The following is a 26,269-nucleotide window of genomic DNA, read 5'->3' on the forward strand; positions in this document are numbered from 1 at the left end:
AGTCTCTCGATTATCCTCGGCATGAAGGGGTGTAGGTTAGGTTCACCTTCCACAGATAGTCCTGCTCTCGCTTAGAAGAGAGACATTGTTTTTGGTTATAGGAATGAGAATTTTCTCAACTTAAAACCCTGCCCAGAAGAAACACTCGCATTTTCTCTCTCCTTCCCATGGCTCTTTCATAGTAACATCCTATATCTTATCTTGTCCCCAGTCTGTCCCCCTCACTGCCAGAGCAGGAAAGGGACCGTGTCTTTCTTGAACACTGCATAGGTAGTACCTTGGACATGGGAGTGTGCTCACTCCTTCTTCCTGTGCAAAACCGTGATGAGGGAACAGAAGAGTAACCAGGGGAGGAAGGGAGGCGCAAGGCTGGTTTTTCCCCATCTTATGCAGGAGGTCAATGAGATTCCCAAATCAGCTCTTCCAACACTTAAGCTAAAAGCTCTTTCCACTGTACCATGTTGTTGTCTGGATAGGAGTATCCAGAGATACATGGGTAATTCTAGCCAGAAAGCACATTTTCCACGTAGTTACCACTTGTTTAAAAGAGATTGCAGCTTGCCAGGTGCTGAAGGACGGTGGTACTTCTGACGATGATGTTCACGACGGCCAGTGCTTGCGTTGATGGTCCCAAGAACCCTCACAACAAGGAAAAGGACGAGGCTACCGCGGTTGTAACTATGGTGTCATCGGGAGACAGGCACTGAGACATTGTGTTATTTGTCCCAATTCACACCACTAGTAAGTGAAGAAGTTTGCTAGACTCCATAGCTGAGGGCCGGAGTCAACTCTGGAACCCACTAGTTATGGGGTCTCTGGCCTCAGTTACCCCCTACAAAACCCTGAGCCATGTGGCTCTCTTCCAAAGACACAGTTCATGCTACGTGAACATGCTTCTTGCGGTACCTGCCAGGACACAGGCTGCTGTGGGTAAATCAGACCATGGGGACCTGATTCTCCCTCTCCAGCATCTCCTTCATCACCAGCTGTCCAGCTCGCTACAGAATCCGTGAACAGCTTCCAGGCACCATCTTGCTCACAAGCGTAAACAGCGGAATGACCACATCTCTTCCTCCAGTGCGTGAGAAAGGCAGAACGTGAGAGATTCTTTTTTTTTTTCTTCCTGTTTTCCCCTGGCCCATCTTTCAGGATCCAGAATGAATATTCCTTTCCCCAGAAGGCTCGGCCTGACTGCCCAGACTGGCTCACTGCTCTCACGCTGCCCGCATGATGCACGGCCCACCCCACTGGAGACCGTCGTCTTTCTCCCCTGTTAGACCAAAGGCCCTGGGGCAGACCGTGGCTTCCTTACATGGTGGCGGTACTGGAGTGGGCGAGCAGCTGTGCTCGGCAAATGCCAGATGCTTGAGTGCTTTAAAGTCTGATCAAAGTCGGATCCCTGAGTGCTGCAGAGACCTCCTCTTGCCCTGAACTCCCTCCACCCAATTGCTGTAAATCGTGTCGTTGGTGGCTTCATAGCCGGTTTTGCTGGAGTCACTTACAGCTCTGTTGGCGACGAGCAACCCCTACCAGCACTCGCGCCGACCTCCTCTTCCTCAGGTAGACCCAGCAGTGCAGCCCTCTGGAATCTTGTCTCCCGACCACGGCGGGTGCAGACGGGCTGCGTGTCTGCAGGCCTGGGCCGCCCTGGCTGTCCCTTCACTGTGGTGGTCATCTGCTCCAGGGTGTATTACTGGAGACAGTCTCATTCCTCAGTGACTCTCGCCGTTCTCTCTGCCTCACTGGCTGCTTTCTCTGGATTAGCAAAGAATCCTGCTCCGTATCGATCTCACTCACTTTCCCGGGAGAACTTTCAGCAAAACCGATGCTCCCGGCAGCCGGAAAGTCTGCTTGCGGCGTCAGGGACTACTCTAACCTTTGCTCAGCCTTGCCTCTGGGATGGGAGCCTTCTGGGGTGGAGGTGAGGGAGGGGAGCATGCATGGCTCACGCCTCCCTCCCAGGACACCCGACCTGTCCTGAGAGTCAGCACTGCTGTGACAGGCTGTGGGAACATGATCCCTGAGCTTCACTGTGCTCTCTGTCCCAAAGGCCTTTGGCCCTGGTATTACGCCGAGTCTCATCACAGCCCCTGGATGGGTTAACCCTTCTCATAGAAGGGGAGCCTGGGCCCCGAGGGCGGGTGTAACCTGCTGAGGCTTGTCCCCTGGGTAATCTTCAGACGCTGGATTGAAGCCTCCCAGTACAAGTGTTTGGTGCGCTACCTGCCGGCTGTCTCCAGCCATCACAGCAGGGACTTCGTGGAGACAGTGAAGGGCTGTGGTTCCATGGCTCATACTCGGGCCACACTGCGAGCTCGCAGTTAAATGACGGAACAATATTAGCTAAACTCGGCAGAGTTCTTATTCTTTTCCAGCCTGTCGTAAGGCTGTGCACACATTGTCGGATTTACTCTTCCCTGGCCCCTGTGAAGAAGCTAGTAGTAGTTCCCCCGCTTTACAGATAAGGAAACTGAGGCCTGTAGAGATCTGTTGGCCCCAATCAGGAAGGTTGTGAGCGATGGCGCTGGGATTCCAGCCCTGGGGGGGCGGAGGCTCTGGAGAGTTCATCTCAGACACTGCATCTCCTCCCCTGTTTCTGGGACCTGGGCCTGGGTTCGGTGCTGCTGATTGGAGTGAGTCTCCAGGAACCTCCGAATCACCCTGGGCCCCTTCCTCTCTCACACGCCGGTGCCAGAGATGGGCTCCCGCGGACTCTGTCTGTAATGGATCTTCGTATCTCCGTTTTCACACTTCTCGTCCCTCTTCCGCTGCCTGTGCGGACGTTTCCCAGTGTACAACGCATCGCTTCCAGACTTAGCCGCTTTCTTTGGATTCTCCTCCCTCCATGCTGTCTCCCCGTGGCTCCCACGAGCTGGTGAACCTGAAAATCACTCTCGTGACAAAGAAGAGGGGCCTGGGTGCTGCCTTGGGCCTCAAAACCTAACCCCATTTTCATAGGTTGTCCCCAAAAGCGCACTGCCGACATCATCTTGATTTTGCTTTTCCTTGTGCCCAAAGTTGGCCTCACCTATGGCATGTTCTGCCTCCTACTTTCACCTGCTGATTTCTTTTAAATAATAAGGTGGCATTTCCCTGACTGGCCCTGGAGGGATGCAGATGTCTTACTGGGTGCTGCATGGCCTTGTGTCTAAACTTGATCCTAGCACCTACCGAGCTGTACCCAAACCGGCCGTCTCTGCCACACATACCCGACTTCATGAGCCTTGGACCCAGAAATCACAGGCCAATAGTCCTCTTTATTCCCTGGCCTCACCCGAAAACAGCGGCAGCTTAAAGACTCTTGAGTAAACGCGGACATGAGTGACTTGGGCAGCACATTAGCATTTCCTGCTTCTCTGTAGTTCGAGAATATTGCCGTTTGTAGTGACACTCCCCGTGACCAGGCTCAGAAACATCCCGAACTCTTTGTGGAAGAGGTTTCTTTGCCTGAGAGTAGAAGTATTAGTAGCAACGGCATCTGAGTGGAGGGAATGACGGAATAGCTCCCTAAAGGGAGGCTGTCTCGTTGACTGGGAGCAACGGTGTGGGGCTCTAGCCGGCCGTCTGGGCCATGGGTACAGGGCGGTGAAGGCGCCGAGCCTGGGGGCAGACACCCTGGGCGCCAGGCCAGCCTCGGGGTGCAAGCAGGCTGGTGTTGGGCAGTGAAGGCCCGGTTAGGTGCAGCTGCAGGGAAAAGGGCTGGCTTTGGTCTCTGGAGTGGAGGCTTCCGGAAGGGAGTGGGGACCACTAGCAGAGTCTCTGGGTTGGGTTGGAGGCTGACTTCTGGCTGCAGTGTCCAGAGCTTATGGGGCACGCACATCCATGAGCCTCTCCTGTTCTAAGCTTGCTGCCTTCTCTCTGCTCTCCGAGAGCCCACGGCCCTTGTGGTCTGGACAGCCTGCCACTGCGCCCTGTTTCCTTTCAGTTCTTATCCCTGCCCTTCTCTTGCTTCAGTCCCCAAGCGGCAGCTTGCCAGGGAGATAAACCCCCACAACACTGGATCCTCCACAAGCTAAAGTCCTATCCCCAAAAGATGTTTCTGCCAGATTGGAAAGCCGAGTCTCTAAGAGTTGAAGGCATCCCTTAAAACAAAGGCAAATTACAGGAAATTGAAAACAATGGACGGAACGTAACTGCCCTCTCCCGTTGCTCCCTCTGCCCACCTCCCCTGACTTGTGTGACCTGCCAACGAGGAAAGAAAGCCTAGATGACGCTCTGTGACACCAGAATGGGATTAATGAAAGTAATGAATAAACCACCGTGATAATATTATTTTATTATTGTATCTACTATTCATGAAGTAACCAAATAATGCATTAACCTCTTCCAGCCATTTGATTTGTTACAGAACCGACCCTGTCAACAATCGTATGTTACAGATGGTATCGCATTCCGAAATTGTTTTTAATAGAGAGACTTGGCCTGTCTACGGGGACAGCTCTGGCGACGTTACGGTTTGCAGAGCTAGTGTCTCAGTTTGGTTTAATCCTGATGATGGACCAGACGCTCATTCCACACGACACACCATCTCCCGTTTTTCAAACATCACACGTAGTGACTGCTGATTTTTGAGACGTGAACATAGCTGATCGAGCTGGAGAAGAGTATCTTTTTTTTTTTTTTTCTTTTTTCCTTTAAATCAGAGCCTTCCTCCAGCTAGACTGGAAAACTGCGTTCATCAGAAAGGTGTTTGGGGTTTTGTGACGATCTGACAGCTAAATGGCTTGTTTGGTGGAGCTGTGTAATGTTCTCAATTAGATTAAATATTAAGAATCCAGTTTGCCAACTGCTAGCGGAATTGCTGAACATTGCACACCGTTCGGGGAATTGCTCTGAAGAACAAATGGAAGTAAAATACCAGAAACTGGGAGTGCCAGCGCTGGAAACGTTTCGGTAGCTGGACCCGGCGCCTTTCACCGCAGTGTGCTAGGTGTTTCCGTGCTGGCGCGATGTTACCGCCTGCGGTCGCCTCCCTTAAGGAATGTCGGGTCTGCAGCGTCCTTGTTAGTAAACACAGAGGTGAAGGGACCTCTTCACACCGCTTAGAGGCTCTGTGTGCGATCCTGGAAGGAGAAGGGCCGGAGGGTCACCTGTGTTGGGAAGACTGCGGGAAGGGGGTTCTGGCCCCTCTGATTTCCTCTTTCTGTACCTCGATCTCCTCCACTCAGAGAAGAGCCGGGAGGCGTGCGCACAGGCTGGGCGCTGGTGTGATGGCCGGCATCCTCACTCTGCCTCGCCCTCCCTGTGCTTCATGACTCGGTCGTCTCTCCTGCCACCCCTGCAGCCTGGCGGGCCCACACCTCTTCGGTGTCCCCTGATGCGATAGCCTGTCCTTTGCCGGGTGCCCATTCTTTGGCAGGTGCCCTTCTAAGCACCTTGCTTCTGTGACACGTCTTCGTTGCTCCTCACCACAGTGCTTGGAAACAATTGCCTCTGTTATAGGAGAGCCGGGAAAGGATAGCAAATACACGGTGGGCTGTCTACCACATAGCAGGTGCTCACCGTGTCCGACAGAGCACTACCATGTAATAAGTCATGAGTAGAGGCAGACCAGCATGGACGACAAGTCAGATGCCCCAGCCCAGGTCCAGAAATGTTGCAACGCAACGTCAACACAACCGTCTTCATGGCCATACATTCAACAGCTTCCTCTTGAACCTGAGGCAAATCAAGTAATAAGTCTTACACAGATTTTCTTGTTTGGTTTCTACCATGGCCATGATCATCCCAGTGACAGCCCTACTTGCTTTGAGCTGGTTTCCTATAGAAGTAAACATTCTAATATAGTAATATGGATGCAGTGGCCTCCCATTTGCCTTAATAATCTCTCAGAACAGACTTACCTGTTTCAGCAGGGGCCAAGAGAGGACCCAAGTTCACTTCTACAGGGAGGCAGTTGTTGGCAGTGAGTAGGAGTGTGGCTCGGGGATCATGCTCTCCTCACTCAAGCAATAGTCATGCCCTGCCTGTACTGATCATCTGACCTTGAGATAGGCTGTCACCGTTGTTTCCCCACCTCACTTTTGGACATGAGTCTGGGTGCTCTGTGCATCTCAGATGAGGAGGCTTATGAGGAGACACATGGCTGTTTGTACATTTGCTATCAGAACATAGAATCCATGTTCAGTGCTGGTCTGTCTGGTCTACCTTCCAAGTTCCCTACTGAGCAAGCCACGTAGAAAGAGCCCACCAGATGTGCCAGGAGGAGAGCCAAGGACCAAATCCACATAAGCGGCCTCATAACCCCCAGTTGGAGAGTAATTACAGATGCTAAGTCTATATCTGCCCTGGTGTTAGTTGAAGGAATTTGATGCCATTCATAATTAAAATCACAGAAGCATAGAATTTGACGCCTTGAAGAGACCATAGTGAACCACTCCAGCTTCCTCAGTAGAAACGGTTACAATGGTCATCAAGTCCCACTGAGGTGGACAACTCGCTCATCCTGCAGATACGTTGGCGTTTATGGTCTAGGAACTGGCTCGTGGGGATGGGCGTAATGACCGCCTGACCCTTCATACAATGCACAATGAATCCAACATTTCTGATGACCATTATCCCTGTTCTCACTGTCTTGCCCTCAGTTAGGAAGACTTGGATTCTGGTGAATTTGTCATTATGCCCTATGGGATGAAAGAACATAGCTATGCTATTTTGGAACCCTGGACTTGTCTCTTAGTAATTATGGGATCAAGGACCATTTACTTAATCTCCCTGGGATCATTCCTCTTTTGTAAGTTTACATTATGATTTCAACTTCCCTGAAGGTTTGGAGGAGGAGATGCAGCAGCTAGTGAGAAGCCAGAATCCTAGAACAGAGCCTCAGCACATGCCTTCCCCTCTCCCCTTGACAAAAGTACTGGCACACATTTGGCACCCTTCTTATGCATCTCTGAGTTCCTGAGAATTGAGTTTTGATGAACATGGTATACCTGACCCTCCATGACCAGATCCCATCTGTCCATCTCCCACCATGTCCTGCTTTTCTCTCCTGGACTCATGTGCCTTAGCAACATAGCATAGGTATGTCATATCTAGTCCTAGTTCCCGGACCTTTACTTATTTGTTCACTCTGTGTCTTTGTTTGTGGTGGTTTCTTGCTTGACATGCCCTCTCCTATCCCTTCTCTTCCTACCTAACCATTCATTCAAGATTCAGCTGCAGCGTCATCTTTTCTAGGAAGCCTTCTCTGCTTACACCCTTCTGCACACTCAGCATCATACGGTTTCTCCTGGTTTGACACTTACCTGCCATTGTGCACCTGTGTCCCTGGTTCTTCCAACTGGAGGATATGTTCCTCCAGGTGGGGCAGTGCAAGCTAATCTCTGTAGCTCAAGTGTTCATTTTTTTTTTAATTTCTTTCTATTTATTTTATATTTTATCTTATTTTTATTACTTTACTTTATTTTATTTTTTCAGTGTTCCAGAATTCATTGTTTATGCACCACACCCAGTGCTCCATGCAATACATGCCCTCTTTCATACCCACCACCAGGCTCACCCAAACCCCCCCCCCAAAACCTTCAGTTTGTTTCTCAGAGTCCACAGTCTCTCATGCTTCAACTCTCCCTCCAGTTTCCCCAATTCACTTTTCCTTTCCTTCTCCTAATGTCCTCCATGTTATACCTTATACTCCACAAGTAAGTGAGACCATACAATAATTGACTGTCTCTGCTTGACTTATTTCACTCAGTATAATATCCTCTAGTCCCATCCATATTGATACAAAAGTTGGGTATTCATCCTTTCTGATGGAGGTGCAATACTCCATTGTATATATGAACCATATCTTCTTTATCCATTCATCCATTGAAGGGCATCTTGGTTCTTTCCACAGTTTGGCGATTGTGGCCATTGATGCTATGAACATTGGGATACATATGGCCCTTCTTTTCTCTACGTCTGTATTTTGGGGGTAAATACCCAGTAGTGCAATTGCAGGGTCATAGTGCAGGTCTATTTTTAATTTCTTATGGAATATCCACACTGTTTTCCAAAGTGGCTACACCAACTTGCATTCCCACCAGCAGTGTAAGAGGGTTCCCCTTTCTCCACATCCTCTCCAACACTTGTTGCTTACTGTCTTGTTAATTTTGGCCATTCTAATTGGTGTAATGTGGTATTTCAATGCGGTTTTGATTTTAATTTCCCCGATTTCTAGTGATGATGAACATTTTTTCACGTGTCCGTTAGCCATTTGTATGTCTTCTTTGGAGAAGTGTCTGTTCATGTCTTCTGCCCATTTCTTGATATGATTATCTGTTTTGTGTGTGCTGAGTTTGAGGAGTTCTTTATAGATCTTAGATATCAGCTCTTTGTAGTGCCATTTATGAATATTTTCTCCCATTCCTTGGGTTGTCTCTTTGTTTTGTTGACTGTTTCCTTTGCTGTGCAGAAGCTTTTCATCTTGACAAAGTCCCAAAAGTTCATTTTCACTTTTGTTTCCTTTGCTTTTGGAGGTGTTTCTTGAAAGAGGTTGCTGTGGCCCATGTCAAAGAGGTTACTGCCTATGTTTTTCTCTAGGATTCTGATGGATTCCTGCCAAATGTTGAGGTCTTTTATCCATTTTGAGTTTATCTTTCTGTGTAAGAGAATGGTCGAGTTTCATTCTTCTATACATAGCTGTCCAATTTTCCCAGCACTGTCTTTTTTCCACTGTGTATTTTTTCTTGCTTTGTCAAAGATTAGTTGACCGTAGAATTGCAGGTCCATATCTGGACTCTACTCTGTTCCAGTGGTGTATGTGTCTGTTTTTTTGTGCCAGCACCATGCTGTCTTGGTGATCACAGCTTTGTAGTAAAGCTTGAAATCAGACAATGTGATTCCCCAGTTTTGTTTTCAAAAGATTTTATTTATTTAACAGAGACATAGAGTAAGCAGAAACAAGGGGAGGGGCAGAGAAAGAGGAAGAAGCAGACTCCTGGCTGCGGAGGCAGTCTGACGCAGGGCTTGATCCCAGGACTGACTCCAGGATCATGACCCAAGCTGAAGGTTGATGCCTAAACCACTGAGGTACGCAGGCACCCTTGGAGCTCAAGTGTTTATAGCACAGGGATGGGCATTCAGGAGGCAGCAGAAACAGAGTAACTGGGATCATGATGACAGCCTGGAGTTGGGCTGACCCCGCTGACTTGGTGAAGAATATAAAGAAACCCAGTGGGGCTCTAAATCATAATCATAAACCATGTGAAAATGTAGTTCTCTAAAACCAAGTAGATCTATTTTAGCAGTATATATGCATTTACCGGAAACATCACAGGTGTTAAGGTGGTATGATGGTATGAATTATATACAAGATGGTATGAATTATTTAGGGCCAATATGTCAGCTTATTTAATTACTAATGAATTGTTACCTTTTAAAGTTCTAAACAGGTCCAAAATCTCTTGGTAATACAGGAATTGGCCAGTTTACTAATGGAAATGCCATGAGTTGCGTCAGCGGCTCTTCATCATGAGTCTTATGGAGTTCTTACCTGTAATAGTGGTAAGACTAAGGCTGCCTGTCTGTTGCGCTCTGAGGTAGAGAACTACCCCCCATCACCCTCACTCTTCCCCGTGAGGACAGCTATGTCTCTGTCCAAGGAGTTAGAGCTGGGGAGTAGCAAAGGTCAGACATGACCCTAGACCCTCGGGTCATTCCTGTAATTCCAAGTCCACCGAACTGGAACTCTGTATGGAACTCTGTTGCTTTACCCCACAAAATACAAGTAAAAGAAAACACATATCACAGTGATGTTGAAGCAAGATGAATGAAAATGGTGTCTTTTAAAAATTGCTGTTTAAAACAGGTTTATGCACAAGAAAGAAAATAATATTTAGGAATCAGGAATGAAAACAATGGCCACTGGTCTTCTGAAGCCCTCTGCCCAACGCCAAGCAGCTGTCTTTCTGGGCTCCCTCTGAGGACCAGGCAGTACCGCGTCCACAGTGGGACAGCGTGAACAACAGGGCTGCATGCTCAGAGATCAGATCTGCTGTCGGGTGTGAGGGGGACTGGAACGTAAGAACGTCTCCTCTCCACCTGAGTGTTGAACCAATCCAAAAGGAAGATGATAGACAAACTGGAGATTAAACTAAGAGAGGACCTCATTATGTCTTTGATCAGGGGGCTCCTGGATCTTGAACTCCAGAATGAACTACACTGGACAGAGACAGGCCTTCCCAGCAGAGCACCTCCTCCCCCAGGCCTACGCCAGGGCCAAGGGGGACGGAGACAAGCGCCCCCCAGGGCGGGGGAGGGGAGCGGCTATCAAGAAGAAAGACAAGGAAGAACCCAGGTTTTTATCCCCGACTCACCGTGTGTCTGACAAATGGGCAGAGAGGAGCCAGACGTCATGCCGATGGGCACCTGTGCACATGGAAAACACAGCCAGAGTGGAGAAGCAGGGTTCCACACCCACACGTGCCTCTAGACCCCCTCGCTGGGACCCTCTGTGACTGCTTCCCGCAACGGCCCTTTAGAGAGCTCTGGCAACTCCTCAGTGTCACAACGGGGCACTGCCTCTCTTCCAGCTGTTGTTTTAATCAGCTGCATGGACATGTTGTCCCCTATGCGAAGGTAGCTGGGAGTATGCGAATTCTCTCCTGTCCCCGTTTCCCAGGAGGGGAGCTGCAGGGACAGCGATCATATGGAGGGAGAGAAACACCAAGCCACATTCACTTCTTTCATGGCCAGAGCCACACAGAGCTGACTGGTCACTTGGCGGTCACTTGTGTGACCCTTTAGTGCTGGGGGGACATGCAGGGGAGGGAGGCAGCAGGCACGTGATACAGAATGGAGACGTGCCTGGACAGGAATGTAACTGAGACCAGGGCCTGTCCACTCCCTCGCCCACCCCCAGGTCCTACCTGCTCCCCTCTCTCTTGCTCCAGGAACCATGTGGGCTGCTGGGAAGAGGACAGTCAGGGCAGCTTAGATCAAGTCACATTGATGTGAAATCATCTGTGATCTCTATATTTCAGCTGTTGGGGGGAAAAGGTGTTTGGTGTTTAACCCGCAGCTAATCGCCGCAGCCTGTGTGTGGGGGCAGAGAATCAGGCACTGCTCCCCAGGAGGGCAGCGGGCTGGGCCCGACCAGAGGAAAGAATGGAAAGATGAAACTATTTTCCGGGATCCCAGCTAGTGGGTTGCAAAGCAAATGCTAGATCAAAGGGGTTTCGATTCTCTTTGTATAGAGAATCGATGTATAGACTGGGGTTCCTTTGAAAATCCGGGCCCTAACAGGGATTAGAGGCTTCACCCTTCTGCAAACTGGACATGGAAACACAGGCTCATACTACATAAACCTCCTCCAGCCCAGTTCCCTGTGTAAGCTCGGGGCTGTGAGGCTTCCTGCCCGGTCTGGGTCTGAACTGTTGACCCAACCCGTGCCCTCAGACCTACAGACGAGTTACCGCTCTGGGGCGCAGTCTCCCAGGCTACAAAACGGGGGCAGGGAGGACATAAATGTACTTGTTTTGTAGGGTTGGCATAAGAATGCAATGATTAATACATGTAGAGGACTTCGACAATGCCTGGCGTGCACAAGGTCAAGTAATAAGCCTCAGCTGCTTATTAATGTTCTAGTTGTTTCCTCATTGATTAAAAATATGATAATAATGGAAAAAAAAAAACCCCTGAATTATCAAGAGGAGGGATCCAGGGACCAAAACATAATACCAGGCACACAGCAGACATCTACTGACTAGTGGCTACTATTAATAGAATTCTAGATGGTGAGGTCTGATAGAGCTCACATTCCTATTTCAAATAAATATACAGAATATTAAAACCCAATTCCATTTATGTGTTCTCCCACAATCGTAACACGGAAGATGTACTGATAGTTTGGTACTGAAATGTGTCTTAACTTCCATGGGCATGTTTGTATTAAATGAAAAGTTACCAGTGCTTACCACGGGCCAGATAAATATCAGATTGTGTACGTATCTCATATAAAGCATAAATAAGTGTGTTTATATAAAGGACACAAAGCTCCAGAACATGATTTTTGTGGCAATGTAGCAAATCCAAAATTGTGGGAAAACCCACAGTTCTAGGAAGGAGGCAGTGACGGTGACCTGGACTTTCCATCCAGGTCCGTGTCTCTTGTGTTCTTCAGACACCAGTCCCCGCCCCGCCCCGTCCCCGCCCCCCGCCGGAGGAGGCAGCAGCTCCTTTGTTCATTTATTCTTTCTTTCATCATCAAAATCCTATGTGCTGTTTCAGGTCCAAATACAAATGACGAACTGCTTCTGCCTTCAGGGTGTTGAGGGAGGTTGCAGACATCGTGGTGGTCCTAGGAGTTGTGTGCAGGACCTGGGAGGAGGGAGAGAGGAAGGAGAAGCTTCACAGAGGAGAGGACGTTTGACCCGAATCTTGGTGGCAAGTTTCAGGCCGCCGGGGGACAGACCCTTAAAAGGAGAAAAGCAACTAGAGCTCTGTTGGGGGCAAGATGCGGCCGAGGAGCTGGACATGTGGGGGGGGACTCCCGGCTTCGAGGGCGATGACAAGGAGCTCAAGCTCTGTCTTGCAGAGAACGGGCAATGCCATAAAGTAACTTGCACATGCTGGGGTTTTGGAAGGAAGGTCAGCCCAGCGCAGTGGGATGCTTGAATCATTAAAGTGAACAGTAAAGACTCAAATGAAGGCAGAAGCAAGACACGGTAGAGGCAGAGCCTTTAAGACTTCCTTACGGATTCTGAGGTGAGAAAGAAATTTGGAGTCTGGGAGAATGTCACAGCTGTCGTACATGTTGGGGCAAATGGGGCCACTAAGGATGACCAGAGGAAGAGAAGGATTGGGTCAGGACGATAGCAATTAGCTCCTTGTAAGCTGCCTCTGACGACAGGTAAGCTGCCCAGCACCCTGGAACAGAGATTGAGAGCCCCGGGCAGGAATTAGATCTGGAGATGTAATGCGACCTGATGGGACCTTCTTCTAGAGGAAGGTCAGCGTTGATGGCAAGCCTGAGTTCTCTGTTGTGTAGTGAAGCAAACCTTCCGAACACCGGTTAAGTACTGAGTGTGACCCAGGCACTCTCAGGAGCACTTTGGCTGTACTGCTCTCCCCACTTCCCATCGGAAACGGACACTTCAAAGGACTGGGGGCCAGCCCGGTCACACCGTTCATGAGTGGTTCACCCATGAGCACAGCGCAGGCCTCCTGGCCTCCAGATTCTCTGTTCTAATCAAACCATGTCCCAGCAGAGCTCCCAGAGAGCTTCCGTTGAGTTAAAACCCATTTTGCGTAGGTTTCTAAGTGGATCGTTGTTGACGTTCAAGCCGTGTAACCTGTAGACACGTTCCTGGAGGCCATCAGTGGGGGCATCTTGTTCCACCCACTGACATTACCCTGGGACGTCGCCCAAGTCTGCGTTCTACCAGAACGGCCCTGCTTGATCCTCAAGAGCCGCCGTAAGAAGCCGTGTCATGACCGTGCCCTCCTTACCCCCGCTGCGTGCCTGCTGTTTCTGGGCTGGGCTCTGGCCTGGAGCTTCCCATCGTGAGTTCAAGCTCAGCCTGGTGTTCTGCAGGTCTGGTGTGAGGCCTGCGTGTCATTGAGGGGGGAGGCGAGGGGAGGGCGGTGCTCGACGCTCCTTTCGTGGTGTGGGGAGATTGTGCTTTTCCGGCCGCCCCGAGCAAGGCCCGTGGGAGTGTGTGGGCTGTTCCCTGCTGGCCCACGCTGCCTGCGCAAGCCCCCGGAGGTCTTGCACACTTTCTGCAGCAGCTCGCTCACTTTCAGAAAGTTGTGCTGTCGACTCTTACCCGAAACAAGCTTTGTTTTGTTGATAATAATCACAAGCCATACGTGTCTTTCAGGATTTCTCCTGAGGTTACCGTCTTGACTTCGTATTACCTCAATAACCACATTGAACCAATGCTATGGAAATTCCCCAAAGATTACCTTATGTGTCTCTTGAGAAAAATCCATATGATGTTGGTATCTAGTTTTATTTTTCATTGTTTTATTTAGATTCAGTTGGCCAGACTTGTAGTACAACATCAGTTTCAGATATAATGTTCAGTCATTTGTCAGTCAATATGACACCCAGTCTTGTCACATCTAGTTTTAAAAGTCAGAGTTAATATCAGACTTCCAAGATCCCTTGCTTTCACTGGGTCCCGAAGCCTTTTGCATCGGAGGCATTGGTGACAAGAAAATTCCGTTGTGAGCAGGTGGCAGGACCAGGAAGCAGGAGGCTCAGGGCCGCTTGAACCAATCAGGTTGGCAGCTCCCAGCTCCTCGATCTGATGCCTTTGTTAATCCCGTCTGCTTTCATTTCTGCCTACTTACAGCTACTAGAGGCCCTGCAGGACTTAAATTTATGCCTCAGTCAAAGCAGGCAGGCCTGGTGGCACATCTGTCCTCCATCAGGCCTGGTCTCCAGGGCTCCTGTACACGCTGCGAAGGGACTGGCCCCGTTTAGCACCTGAACCGGGGAATCACTTCTTTTGCAGGCAAAGCAGGGTGGCCTTGTACACAAGTCATTTGATCTTTGACCCACAGTCTTTTGATCTATGAAACAGAAATTGGAGTTCTTACCACTTACTATTTGATCTAATCAGAAAGAGCTTTTGGGGCATGATTAGGGACAAAAGCAAGAAACAGAGCCATCCAGAACATTTTCCAACTCGTGAGAGTGTCTCTGTGTGTGTTTCCAGGACACACATTCGTATATTAAGTGCACGTAAGACATCGATGCCCATACACCTATGGGAGTATTCTTGAAGGATCCACAAGAAATTAATGGACTCGGGGAATGAGGCACTTTATGTTGTGTTTCCTTTGGTAATATTGAGCTTTTTGCCATATGCATATTCTCATTTTGAAAGTCAGAAGGAGAGCCTCTGCTCTGAATGCTGTTTGTTGAACACCAGACGAGGTCAAGGTAACCGGAGTACGTAGACGCTTCGTGAACAGTGACGTAGGTCTGGGGAGTCCCATACACACACCCTGCCGTGCACAGCTCTGCTCATGCTTCTACAACTGCACTGACTTCTGTTCCTAACATACTAGGAAGGATGAGAAATGCAGGTTTCAGGGGAGTCCCCGGGGAGCGGAGGGTCCACTGAGGGTCTCTCAGGGGCTGCGGTGGTGAATGCCCCTTCCCTTCTCAGACCTGAGACATTCATTCCCTCACATGCCGAGGTCACACCTCCTCCCAGGGTAACCCACACTCAGTAATGGTTAGTGCATGGATGCAGAAACCCGGCCCCTCCTCCAAGCCACCGGTCCCTGCAGCTCCTGAGCTCCTCGTGGGATGGACCGAGGTCTCTGCTGTGCAGCATGACAGTGTCTTCTTCTTAGGGACCTGACTTAGGACCATCTCAGACCTAGGTGACCCCCGCATCACGCTTTCCTGATGTGTAGCCCCCTGCATGACCCACCCATCATGACGCCACGATTAGCACAAGTACAACACACCCATGACCGTCCACACTTGTGGCACCATGGGGACTTCAGATGACATATAGATGGCCATTGACCTCTAATAGACCTGTCCTGCCCCTGTGGACCAACTCAGTCCTCTCTGATGGCAGCAAACAAGGAGACCAAATGGGGCAGGAGCCTGCCACATCACCAGCCCAGGAGAACGTGGTGGGGGGAATTGTACCAGCTCCCCATGTGGAGTTTCCTGTGGCAGGAAAGGCAGAGCTTCAGGGGATCATGAAGAGCCATTGGCTTCCTCCCCTCATGGCTGCATGAGCTGTAGATGGACAGGCAGGGTCCACATCCTTGGAATTCTCCAGCCCAGGACCAGCACCCTCTTCCTCTGCTGCCTAGGCCCCTCCCTGAGGGCTTCCTTTCTCTGCTCCCAAAACCAATCTGTTCTGAAATTCACCCCAAGACGTCATATCTTCTCCTCTGCCGGGTCTGGGTCTCCAGGTGCACTGTGGACTTGGCCACCTTTCCTTCATCGCACAAACCACATTTGGGTCCAACATCTGCAAGCAGATGCACCTGACGCCGTACCCTCGCGTTCAGTCTCTCGCCACATGCGCTGTGGTCATCGAGTAGCTAACCTCACCTTTTACAGCTGTACGTCCTCCTACCTCTTGGCGTTACCTGCCGCTCACCTACCCACCGTGAGGGTCTCTACAAAGTCCTCCTGTCCCTGCGAGAGGAGACCCTCATGCCCGTCTCCATCTTCTGCGGCCAGGGAATGAGAGCTTGTGAGCGGGTACCCTGAGGCTGTCCCAGACCTTCCAGGTCGGTGCCATCCTCCTCCTCCTCATTGGTATTATTACTCTGAATATTGCTCTTGTTATTATTTTAACATAAACACATAAGACAGAGGCTCGGCCGATGGCAGGATTTTCCCCACATGGAGAGGTGGGGGAGGGACTCGAGTTCTCTCTCCCCTGGGATTGCGAACCCCCGACTGCTGTTCTCAGGGATGCCCATGGGGCGGCCCTCGCATCGGTGTCCGTCCCACCCACAGGGGAGCTTCTACGTGCCGTCCGAGAACTGCATGCAGCACGCACACCGGTGGCATCGGGAGCTGTGCTGCCTGCTCCTGCGCGCCTACGGGGGACTCCGCGCCTACTTCCTGGCCATCATGCGGGACATCCCGGAGCTGCCGCACATGGAGCTAGGTAAGGGGCTGCGCCCAGGGGACGCCTCAAGCTGGCGGCCCACCTGCCCACTTTGGGGCCAGATTTGAGAAAGCCTGTGATTCTGTCAGCATCCCAGGGATGGATGCCATCCCAGGTATGTTTTCTGTGTGTTACCTCGTTCTCGCAGGAGGGAGTTTGGGGCGCGTGTGCGTATGGGAGGAAAAGGCAGGAGCACCCTGAGGCCCGTGCACTCATGCGTTCATTCCCCCAGCAGGCATTTACTGAACACCTGCTGCACGTCTGCCACTGTTGTGCACAACGACAAGTTGCTTGGGAAGGGAAAACAGTTATAAGATTGCAACTGACAAGAGTGGAAAACCCTAAAGAATACACATAGGTTCTATGTATACTCTTCATACATTCACAAATACATGCTTGTATATGTCTTTTATACATATTATATATATGTGTATGTATATGCATATATATATATTTAATCTGCATGATTGTAGGAACCTTTTAGCAGCCATCATCTGTGCGTGCACATACCTGCAAAAACCCAAAAGAATGTGGTTCCCGTTTGAGCCACACAAAGTGCTGTGTGAACGTGGGGGCCTTCTGTTCCTCAGAAAAGCATCCACGAGATGATACTGACCATTATCTAGTGTGGGGCCACATGGCCCCAGATCAGGCTTACCCTTCTTGTAAATATGACCCCTTTAGGAAGTGAGACTAGAAAGGAGGCGAGTCCTCGGGAGCTGTGTTTCTTTCTGTGACTTTAAGGCCAGCTTGAACGTATGCTTCTTTAGTGCAGTTAGCAACCGCAGCATTTCAGCAGGTGCCCATTTTATCGTGCTTCTTTTTTTCTTCCTAGAGTCCCTTGCTGTGGAGGAAACGCTCTCTCAGCTGTGCTCAGAGCTACAGGTAATTTAAAAAATTCACCCTGTGGGAGGACAGGGTGGGTGTGATGCAGGACCAGTGTAGGTCCCAGCTTGATGTAGGAAGCAGAGATGGAAGCATAGGGCGTGTCAGCTCACGCCAGACCTGAAACTGAAGAGATCTCTGCCGCTCTGTGTTATTCTTTGTTATTAAGTATCCACTAGACCCTTCTTGTATGTCTAGCTCTCGGCTAGATGTTCTGGAAAAAACAAACAGGTTCACAGGTTTCTGTCCCTGGAGCTGACACTGCATTTATCTATTACTCATCCGTTTAACAAAATGTATTGACTACCAGCCCTGTGCGTCCCCTGGAGGGCGATGGAGACCTTGCACCTGTGCCTGGACGGCCTCGGCCATGGCAGGAGATTAGCAGTGCGATGACGCCGATGAAAGATACCGTAGCGTGCGTCTGCTAGAAATTCATGGCGCCTCCATGAAGAATACGTGCTTAAATAGATACTTGGCAAGTGCACGCTGCTCTTATTTGCAGTCTCTGAAGCATTCTCCCATCCCTCTGCGTGGATGGTCTGGGTAGGTTGTGCACACCCTCCTTTATATAGCGAGAGGCAAATGAAGATGGAAATCAGTGTGACAGTCAGGCTTGGTGACACTGCTCGTCAGTGCCAGCTGCTGACACTCATTGCGAAGTGACATCGTCGTCTCACACCAGGGTTTTCCACCCTTGCTGCACAGTGGCAACACATTTGGGACTTCTAAGTGCCCCAAATGTACTTCAGCCTGGGTCCCATCTACACCAGGTGAGACCGCGTATTGGGGAATGGAGCGCAGGCATTTGTACTCCGTGAATCTGCCCAGCTGGATTGAAACCACAGCGAGATACCAGCTCGCACCTGTTAGAGTGGCTGTTGCCAAAAAAACGAGAGACATCCAGTGCTGGTGAGGATGTGGGGGAAAGGGAATGCTCACGCACCCTTGCCGGGAGTGGAAACTGGAGCCACCACTGTGGGAGATGGTATGGAGGCTCTTCCGACATTTAAAAATACAACCACCCGATGGTCCAGCAGTTTCGCTACTTGAGTACGTATCTGAGGAAAGGAGATCACTATCTTGAAGAGATGTCTTCATCCCCGTGTTCGCTGCTGTGTCATTCACGATAGCCAAGGCACGGGAACGACCTGGGCATGGATAAATGCCCAGGATAATGGATAAAGAAAATGTGGCGTATCTGTACAGTGGACTACTGCTCGGCCATAAGAAGAAGGAAATCCAGCCGTTTGCAACAACACGGATGGATCCTGAAGGCATCGTGCTAAGTGTAGTAAAGTCAGACAAAGACAGGTAACACGTGATCTCCCTTACATGTGGAATAGAAGACAAAAACATAACTCATAGGAGCAGAGGACAGATCAGTGCTCGCCAGAGGGTGGGGAAGTGGGTGAAGGTGGTCAAAAGGTACGAGCTTCCAGCTAGAAGAGGAAAGAGTTCTGGGAGCAGGACACGCAGTGTGGGGACTAAAGTTAGCAATACCGTGCTGTGTGATTAAAAGTGACTAAGAGTATAGATCTTAAAAGTTCTCATCACAGGAAAACATTTTAAGTCTGGGACATGGTGGGTATGTTAGTGAACCCTACTGTGGTGATCATTTCGCAATAGATGCATTTATCAGGTCATGATGTTGTGCCCCTTAAAGGAACATAATGATATATGACTAATGTTATATCTCAGTCAAACTGGAAGAAAAAAATGTAGAAAGAAGCTCCCCAGACCAGTATACTGTGCAGCCAGGGCTGAGAACCCCTGCATTAGAGCTATAGTCAGGGAAACTCCGTGTTGCCGTGGACAGACGGCGGCCCAGTGGGAAGGCAGGGGCAGAGCAGGAGCCCCGTGCCCGGGTCGGGGAGGGTCTAGGGCGGAGGGGCCCTCTGAAGTGAGCCCTGAAGAAAGGGTGGGGTCCTCAAGGAGTCACATGACAGGCAGTGCTCCTGATAAAGGTGGGGACATGTGAGGGGCACAAGAAGCCATCTACAGAGTGTGGAAGGGGAACATACGGGCGGCCAAGGACTTGGATGCCAGTGCGTGGAGCATCCGCTCTCTAAACCCGCAGGCCGTGGAGGCCGTGCACTGCGTCCGGCTTAGGTGACCACAGGGCCGGATACTCCAGGAGCCGCAGCTCCCCCTTCTTCCCCACAGGGCACCCAGGGCCGCGTTCCCTTGGAAAAGCCCAGAGGCTTTGCCGGTTCAAGTCCAGCCTCTCCCCCTTCTGCACATCAGCTGCGGGATCCCAGATGTGCGATTTAGGATCTCGGTGGCCTCGGAGTTCTCATATGTGTGTCGTGGCTGTTGTGAGGAGACCAGGAGAGCGCACACGAGAGGACCCTGTTGAGCTCATGGCTCATGGCTCACAGGTCTGTGGTGCACAGCTGGCCTTACCCTCCGGGGCTGGCCTGGCTTAGGCCCAGTCACTCCCAGCCTGGTTGCAGCTCAGCGTCCCAAGGAGAAGCTGTTGCCTCCATAAGCCATCGGCAATTGAGTTTTTGCAGTTGGAAGAAAAAACACTGTTAGTGGCTGTTACTCACCCCACCCCCTGTCTCACCTGGCGCTCCCAGCGTGAGGAGCAGGCAGACATGGGGTGGCCTGTGGGTTCTCTCCTGGTTGCTGGGCCTCTCTCACTCAGGTTCCCAGAACCTTCTCTCTGAAACCCAGGAAGACAGCCTGGCCCGCAGTGCTCTCACCGGAGCCTCCCAACCTCCAGGACCAAGGACAACCAGCACTGACCCAATGCATGCTCTGGGCCAGGCACAGGTTAAATGCTTGTCCTGTTGTCTCTCCTCTGGCCTCCCCATATCCATGGAGATTTCGCCTTTATGGAAGCGCTTGGCTGGGGCACCCAGGGAGTGGTGGAGGGAAGCAGGGCACACACCCCCAGACTGCACAGTGCCCAGGCCACTGCTTCAGTTTCCCGCTGTGCTGTACTCCTTAGGGCATGCCAGGGGCTGCTTCCTGCTTCTTAGACCCCCCTCAGTGGTGACTGGGTTGGGGGACTGTGCAAGGGATGGGGCGTCCTGACATGTTGCAAAAGTGGTCATGTGAGAGCCAGGGAGATGGGGCTTGAATTCCTTACCTACTCACCATGTGACTTTGCACAAGTTGCTTAAGCTTTGCAGACCTTGATGTCCATATCTGTAAAATGGGGATAAAATGGCTTGGTTTTTATTAAGCTCTTTTTCTCTGGCTACTGACCAGCTGCTGGTTTTATGGGCATGGCGTGCGTTTCCCCATGGAATGGATAGGGCGGTTCTATGGAGGGAGGGATCCCGTTGTCTTCAGGCCAGGAAGAGTCAGGGCTCACCTCGCAAAGGGTATCGGAACAGGGCCAGGCCCTGGTGGCCATGAAGCCGGAGCCCACCCGCCCCACCGGGATGCCCTCCGGGGAAGCAGCATCACGAAGCCTCCGCATGCAGCCGGGCAGAGCAGTGAACGGAGAAAACGCTAACTGTCGCACTTGGTACAATTCTCACTGCCCTCTGGCTTGTCCCTTCCCTGGACATGAAGGGTTCCTGGTGCCACACTCGCCCCACGGGGAATGTGGTTAAAAGGCCGCGTTGCTCATGTCTTCATGACCACATAGGGTCAGTGTTTCGGTGGGAACTACCGTAGAGAGTTGATTCATTCCCGCAAACATTTTGTGAGTCCCCACGCCTCACTGGGCCCTGGGTTAGGCCTCTGCAGAGACCCCTTCCCTTGGGGGCACACAGCCGAGGGGGTCTCTTTCACTCTCCAGCTTCCATTACCTAGAAGTGTTCCTTCCGGGAGCGGATGAACGCACTAATGAGTCACAGAAGGCTATATGCCACCAAAGGTGAGGAAGCCAGTGACCCCGCAGCAGCTGTCGTCACCCCAAGGCTGTTGATTCATGTGCAGAAGGGGTGGGAGTCGGCATGCTCATTCGCTGATCTGACCAGGCCCTGTGCATTGCTGCCCCATTGCGCCCCAAGGAGGAGAAGTGGCCAGAGTCCATGTGGGCCCCACAGAGCAATCCTGAGGATATGCGCTGGCTGCCCACATTGGACTGGTCATGTCCCCTCTGGGTGGCTGGTTTCCCACGTGCGGAGGGCCAGTCTGAGGGGGAAATGAGCTCCCACATGTACACAGTCTCACTGTCCCAGTGCGCCTCGCTGGCCGGGGGAGGGGGCTGCAGATGCGGACACAGACATGTGCATGGCTATGGGGACCCAGGAGGATGTGTCACTGGCTCGCTCTGCGGGGCAGATGCTAGTGGACCCCAGAGAGGAGGCTGCTTGGGAGAGAAAGTCTCATGGCCTCCAGTAAGAGGCAGTGGAGGCAATGGTGGAGACAAGGCTGGGAGAGCCCCAGTGGCGAGGCGTGCGTGTGCACCAGTGAGCAGGGCTCTTGGGGAGGCAGGGGGACACTGGGACTCTGAGGGGGGACCTGCGTGCCCTGCATGGTGCACAGCTTGGACTCACCCCCAGGTGACAGGGATCTAGGTGGGACAGTGACAAGCTTGCTGGGAGTTGTGTGAAGGAGGAGTGTGTGTCTTGAGTCAGGAAAGGATGGCTAATTCCATTTATAGCCAAAATAATGACAATGCTGGCTTCCACCTGCTGGATTCTGGCTCCCTCCTTCAGGCCTCCCAGCAGCCCTGAGAATACAAGGGACACACAGATGTGTCCCCATTCATTTTACCACAGTGGACTCTGAAGGGTGGCTTTCTTAAAGCCTCTGAACCACTAAGGGCTGGGCTTGGGGGCTACTGCTCTTTTGATGATCTGGTCCCTATAGGGGCTCCAGTGAGAACTCAGGCCGGTAATGAATCTGTCTGAGATAGCTCGTGAAAAGCCAATGAACGGTTGCCTTCCTACTCTGGCGCCGTCCCCCAAGCTACTGGGATACTGCCCTGGTTTTGAGTGATTGTGTAGCTACAGGCCTAATTTTGTACAGTGCAATCAAATTAGCCCACTGATGCAGGGATACTGATGGGTGATGGGGAGGGAACCTGGGAGTGGGGCTGAGCTTCTGCCCACTCTATTGTTTGCTAAAGAGCTGCCCTAACGCTCATAGTGAAAGGAAAAGAGCCCCCTCCCCAGCACCCCCAAAGGGCACGCAAAACCCACCAAACTGTTGGAGGGAGGACATCGCCACCTAGTGGCCGGCCACACCAGGTAGGGAAACTTCTATCAAAGGGGATAGATGATGGGGGGCTAGCTGAGTGGGGGTCTGCGTGGAAGTGTTTGCATGATTTAAAAGAAGTTGAAAACATGGAGTTTTGTAGTCATGGAGCAATTTGCATGTATCTTTGTTCCAAGTGAATCCTATAAACACTTATTAAACACCTACTGTATGTCGGCAGCTCTGCTCACTGCTGGGAATACAACGGAGACATGGTTCCCGGGACTAGGGGCCCCAGGAGGAAGAGGCTTGCTCAGAAGCTGCCAGTAGAGTCAGGGCTCGAGCGGGGGTTGCAAGGGGAGAGGTGCCCAGCTCTCCGGGAGGCTAACCTAGAAGGGGACAGAGTGTGCCAGGTGGCAGGGAAGGAGTGAACCAGGGAGCATGGTTAGAGGTGGATGAGAAGCATGGCAGGGGTGGCCGAGCTCCGTGGCTGAGCACTCCTCAGACAGCTTCACTTGAAAGGGCATCGGGTCCAGTTGTGTCCTCGTTTGTGTGAAGGGCTTCTCCTTGGTGCTGTGTGAGAAGCCCTTCCATGCCCATCATCTACAGTTACAAAGACGCCCAGGCATCTGTGAGAGGCGAGGAGTCCTCTCGTGGCCTAATTAGAAGCTTCTTTAACCTTATCTGGAGCCATTTCTGTAATCAACGAGGGGAAAACATCATTCTCCCAAAGACACATTCAATGAGCAGCTTTGTTTTTTCCCCTTTCACTGGGGCGGCTGAGCTCAGAATTCACGCTGTGCTTGCTGGTTCCACTGCGGTGATGCTGGAGGAGCTGTGGGGGCCGGAGCGAGCAGCCCAGCGAGGGACGTCAGTTACTGAGGCCTGGGGTGTCTCTCTTTGATGCAGAGTCACCAGATTTCTCAATAAAGAGTTACCCAATCCCTACAACTCGTCCACCATCGTGTGGTTACTGGGAAAATGGAGAAGCTCAGAATGCAGGCAGGGGAGGGTTGTAGGAACGGTGTCTGGCCAGTGGTGCATTGGGAGTGGTGTGTGCAGGGTTAAATCGACTTCAAGGACGGGGAGGTTAGACTTAAGCTTGGAGCAAAGTAGACATTTCTAAAGAATCTTCAGAGACCATGGGGACTACACTGGCTCCTTAAACCATCCCCTGGTGGGGAGCAGACATGCCCAGGGTGGTGAAAAGAAGGAGAAGGGAGGCTGGAAGATGAAAGGAGAAGGACTTCCAAGGAGGCTGTGCAGTCTGGTCGGAGCCTGATACTTGGAAGGAGCTGGGTGCATCCAGGCCACAGTGAGCAAGTTGTGTGTCTGGGGCAGGGCGTGCCAAAGGTAAGGCAGGCCACGGCCTCAGGGGTGAAATGGAGCCAAGCACAGACACAGGTGTTTGGTGCTCATTAGCGAGGGTACCTGGTAAAGAGGGGCCAGTTCTGGTCCACCCAGAAACCTCGCATTCTAGCCTAGAGGTTTTCCAGGGGCTGACCATGTCCCCCACTCTCTCCAGCACATTGCTCAGTTTTCTGCCTCTGAACACCTTTGGCCACAGACTGTAAGGCTGAACCAAGACTGGGTAGTCCCAGTTTGACCTCTGCCTCCCAACGGAGCTGGTGCAGGAAGTGAGCCTTCCATCAGAAGGAAGCAGGACCGTTCTCCCACTTTGGAGCTGGTGTATCATCAAAGACTGACCTTTCCTCTTGGAAGAAGGAGCTCGGAGATGCCCCGCTTGGTGGATGCCCTATACCTGGCAGCCAGTCCTTAATCATTAAATACCAGTCCCTAAGAACTAAAGAATCTTACCGGGTGCCACGTTCGTCCTTCCCTCTTTTTCTTCCTCTTAGATCGATGCCTCACTCTAGCCCACCTGCCTTCCTCTAGCATCAGCCTTTAGTCTGAGAATAGCAAAAGGAATTCTACTTTTGTAAGCAAGACTTCAAACTTACTTTTCCTGTTATTACATCCAATAAGTGGCCATTTGCTTCGCATACCTGTTTTACTGATGAAGAAACTGAGATACGGAGCAGGGAAGGAGAGCAGAGATGGCCTTGAAATGGCTGGTGTTTTCTGCCCCCTATATGTCTTCCATGACAGAGAAACCCCCACTACTCCCCACTGTTAACTCACCTTCCTATTGCCTCTGCCCATGGAGGCTCCCTGCCAGCAGAGACCCTCCTTTACTCATCTTTGTGTCCCCGTTTATTCAAAACCTGTGCCTGGGACATGGAAGGGCTTGTTACTAAATGGTGGGCTTACCACTCAGTGTCTGGCTTTGACACCTGGCTCCCTGACACTCCTCTGAGACTTGATCTCCCCTCCAAAAGCAAAGTCAGCCCCATCCCCAGCAGATAGCCTCCCAGTTCTAAACTGAAGCTATCCAAAGCTTCCCCCCAGAGGCTCTAGGCCGTCTCTAGGCTGGCATCTTCCAAGTTGTAGTTCAGGCAACCCAAGATTCCCCCTGAAGCTATTTGGAGTGATGGTGGGAAGATGGTGGGAACACTATTGAGCACCACCCTCCCACTTCCCTCCTGCAAATCACCTAACTAGTTAGATGCTCGGGTTATAAACACATTAGCATCCCACAGGAAGGATTTTCAACACCTACAATGGAAAGGCAGTGTGGAGCTGTGGGTCTTTGGTTAGACAGCGGGACACCTGAACCCAGCTCTGTGTGGCCTTGGCAGGGCTGCTGAATCCCTCTGATTCTCATTTTGTTTTTTCTGTGAAATAATGTCCAGTAACTCTACTAAAGGGTAGTGGTGGGCATGAAATGGGGGGGGGGGTTTACACACACAATGCTTAGCGTTCTACCTGCCATATAATAGCCCCGAAGACGTAGTTACCGTCTTGATTGTAGAGGACTGAGCCCAGAGTGTAATGTGACGCAGAGTCCGGAGGAAGGAGAGACTCACTGACAGCAGGGAAGTTGGCAAAGGCTTCAGGAGGAAGCCTGCAGTAGCCTCAGTGGGACGAGGTTCTTCACTACCGCCATTTTGCCTCTCCAGATGTTGAACAATCCCGAGAAGATAGCTGAGCAGATTAGTAAGGATCTCGCCTGGCTCACTTCCCACCTGATGGCTCTGTGGACCCAGTTCCTCGACACGGTGACCCTACACTCCCAGGTGACCTCTTATCTCACCCAGCAACATCACACCTTGAGGGTAAGGGTCAAGTGGTGTAAATCCTCTAGTCGTGTGCCAGTGGCCCCTTGACGGAGCTTTGCAACAATTAGTTTGGGGGGCAGACCGGGAATTGGGGTTAACTTCTGTAGCCATGAGCATCGGTCCTGGCTCCACCGGGAGCTCGTGGTGAGACATTATGAGCTGGCTCAGCCTCTGAAACCTTGACCTCCGCCATTCATAAAATACCGGCCTTGGCTACTGGATGGCAGCATGAGGGATGCTGCAAGTACTCTGGACGTGTTTTTGGAGAAGCGTTTTCAAATGCAAGATGTTGTTCTTGGTGTATTTCTTTGCCACGGGTTAGGAGCATTGGATGGTACTGATGCTTCATAGATGTCGGTCTCCCCACTTGCAGCAGCAAGACCAGATGTCCGGGTCTGCCCAGGACGTGGTGGCTGTGCTTACGCGGCTGGCTTTGCAAATCCCGTTTCCTCTGCATTTCCTTACGGTCATGGTTTTCAAGTGTCTTCTTCTAGTAGAAGAAGTAAGACCCACCTAAACAAA

The 26,269-nt window shown here is 51.3% G+C and overlaps 1 protein-coding gene across 2 annotated transcripts in view; it reads left to right on the forward strand.

Moving 5' to 3' along the window:
• Positions 1–26,269, forward strand: part of FAM135B (family with sequence similarity 135 member B) — a 269,959-nt gene that overhangs the window by 213,767 nt on the left and 29,923 nt on the right. For both annotated transcript variants that reach the window (XM_032873483.1, XM_032873484.1), the window contains exons 8-10: positions 16,427–16,580; positions 17,416–17,465; positions 25,589–25,744. In XM_032873483.1, the coding sequence (XP_032729374.1) occupies positions 16,427–16,580; positions 17,416–17,465; positions 25,589–25,744 (360 nt within the window). The remainder of the gene's footprint in view (positions 1–16,426; positions 16,581–17,415; positions 17,466–25,588; positions 25,745–26,269) is intronic.

This window comes from Lontra canadensis, unplaced genomic scaffold, assembly GCF_010015895.1.
Source record: "Lontra canadensis isolate GAN:19392208 unplaced genomic scaffold, GSC_riverotter_1.0 scaffold49, whole genome shotgun sequence".
Classification (NCBI taxonomy): domain Eukaryota; kingdom Metazoa; phylum Chordata; class Mammalia; order Carnivora; family Mustelidae; genus Lontra; species Lontra canadensis.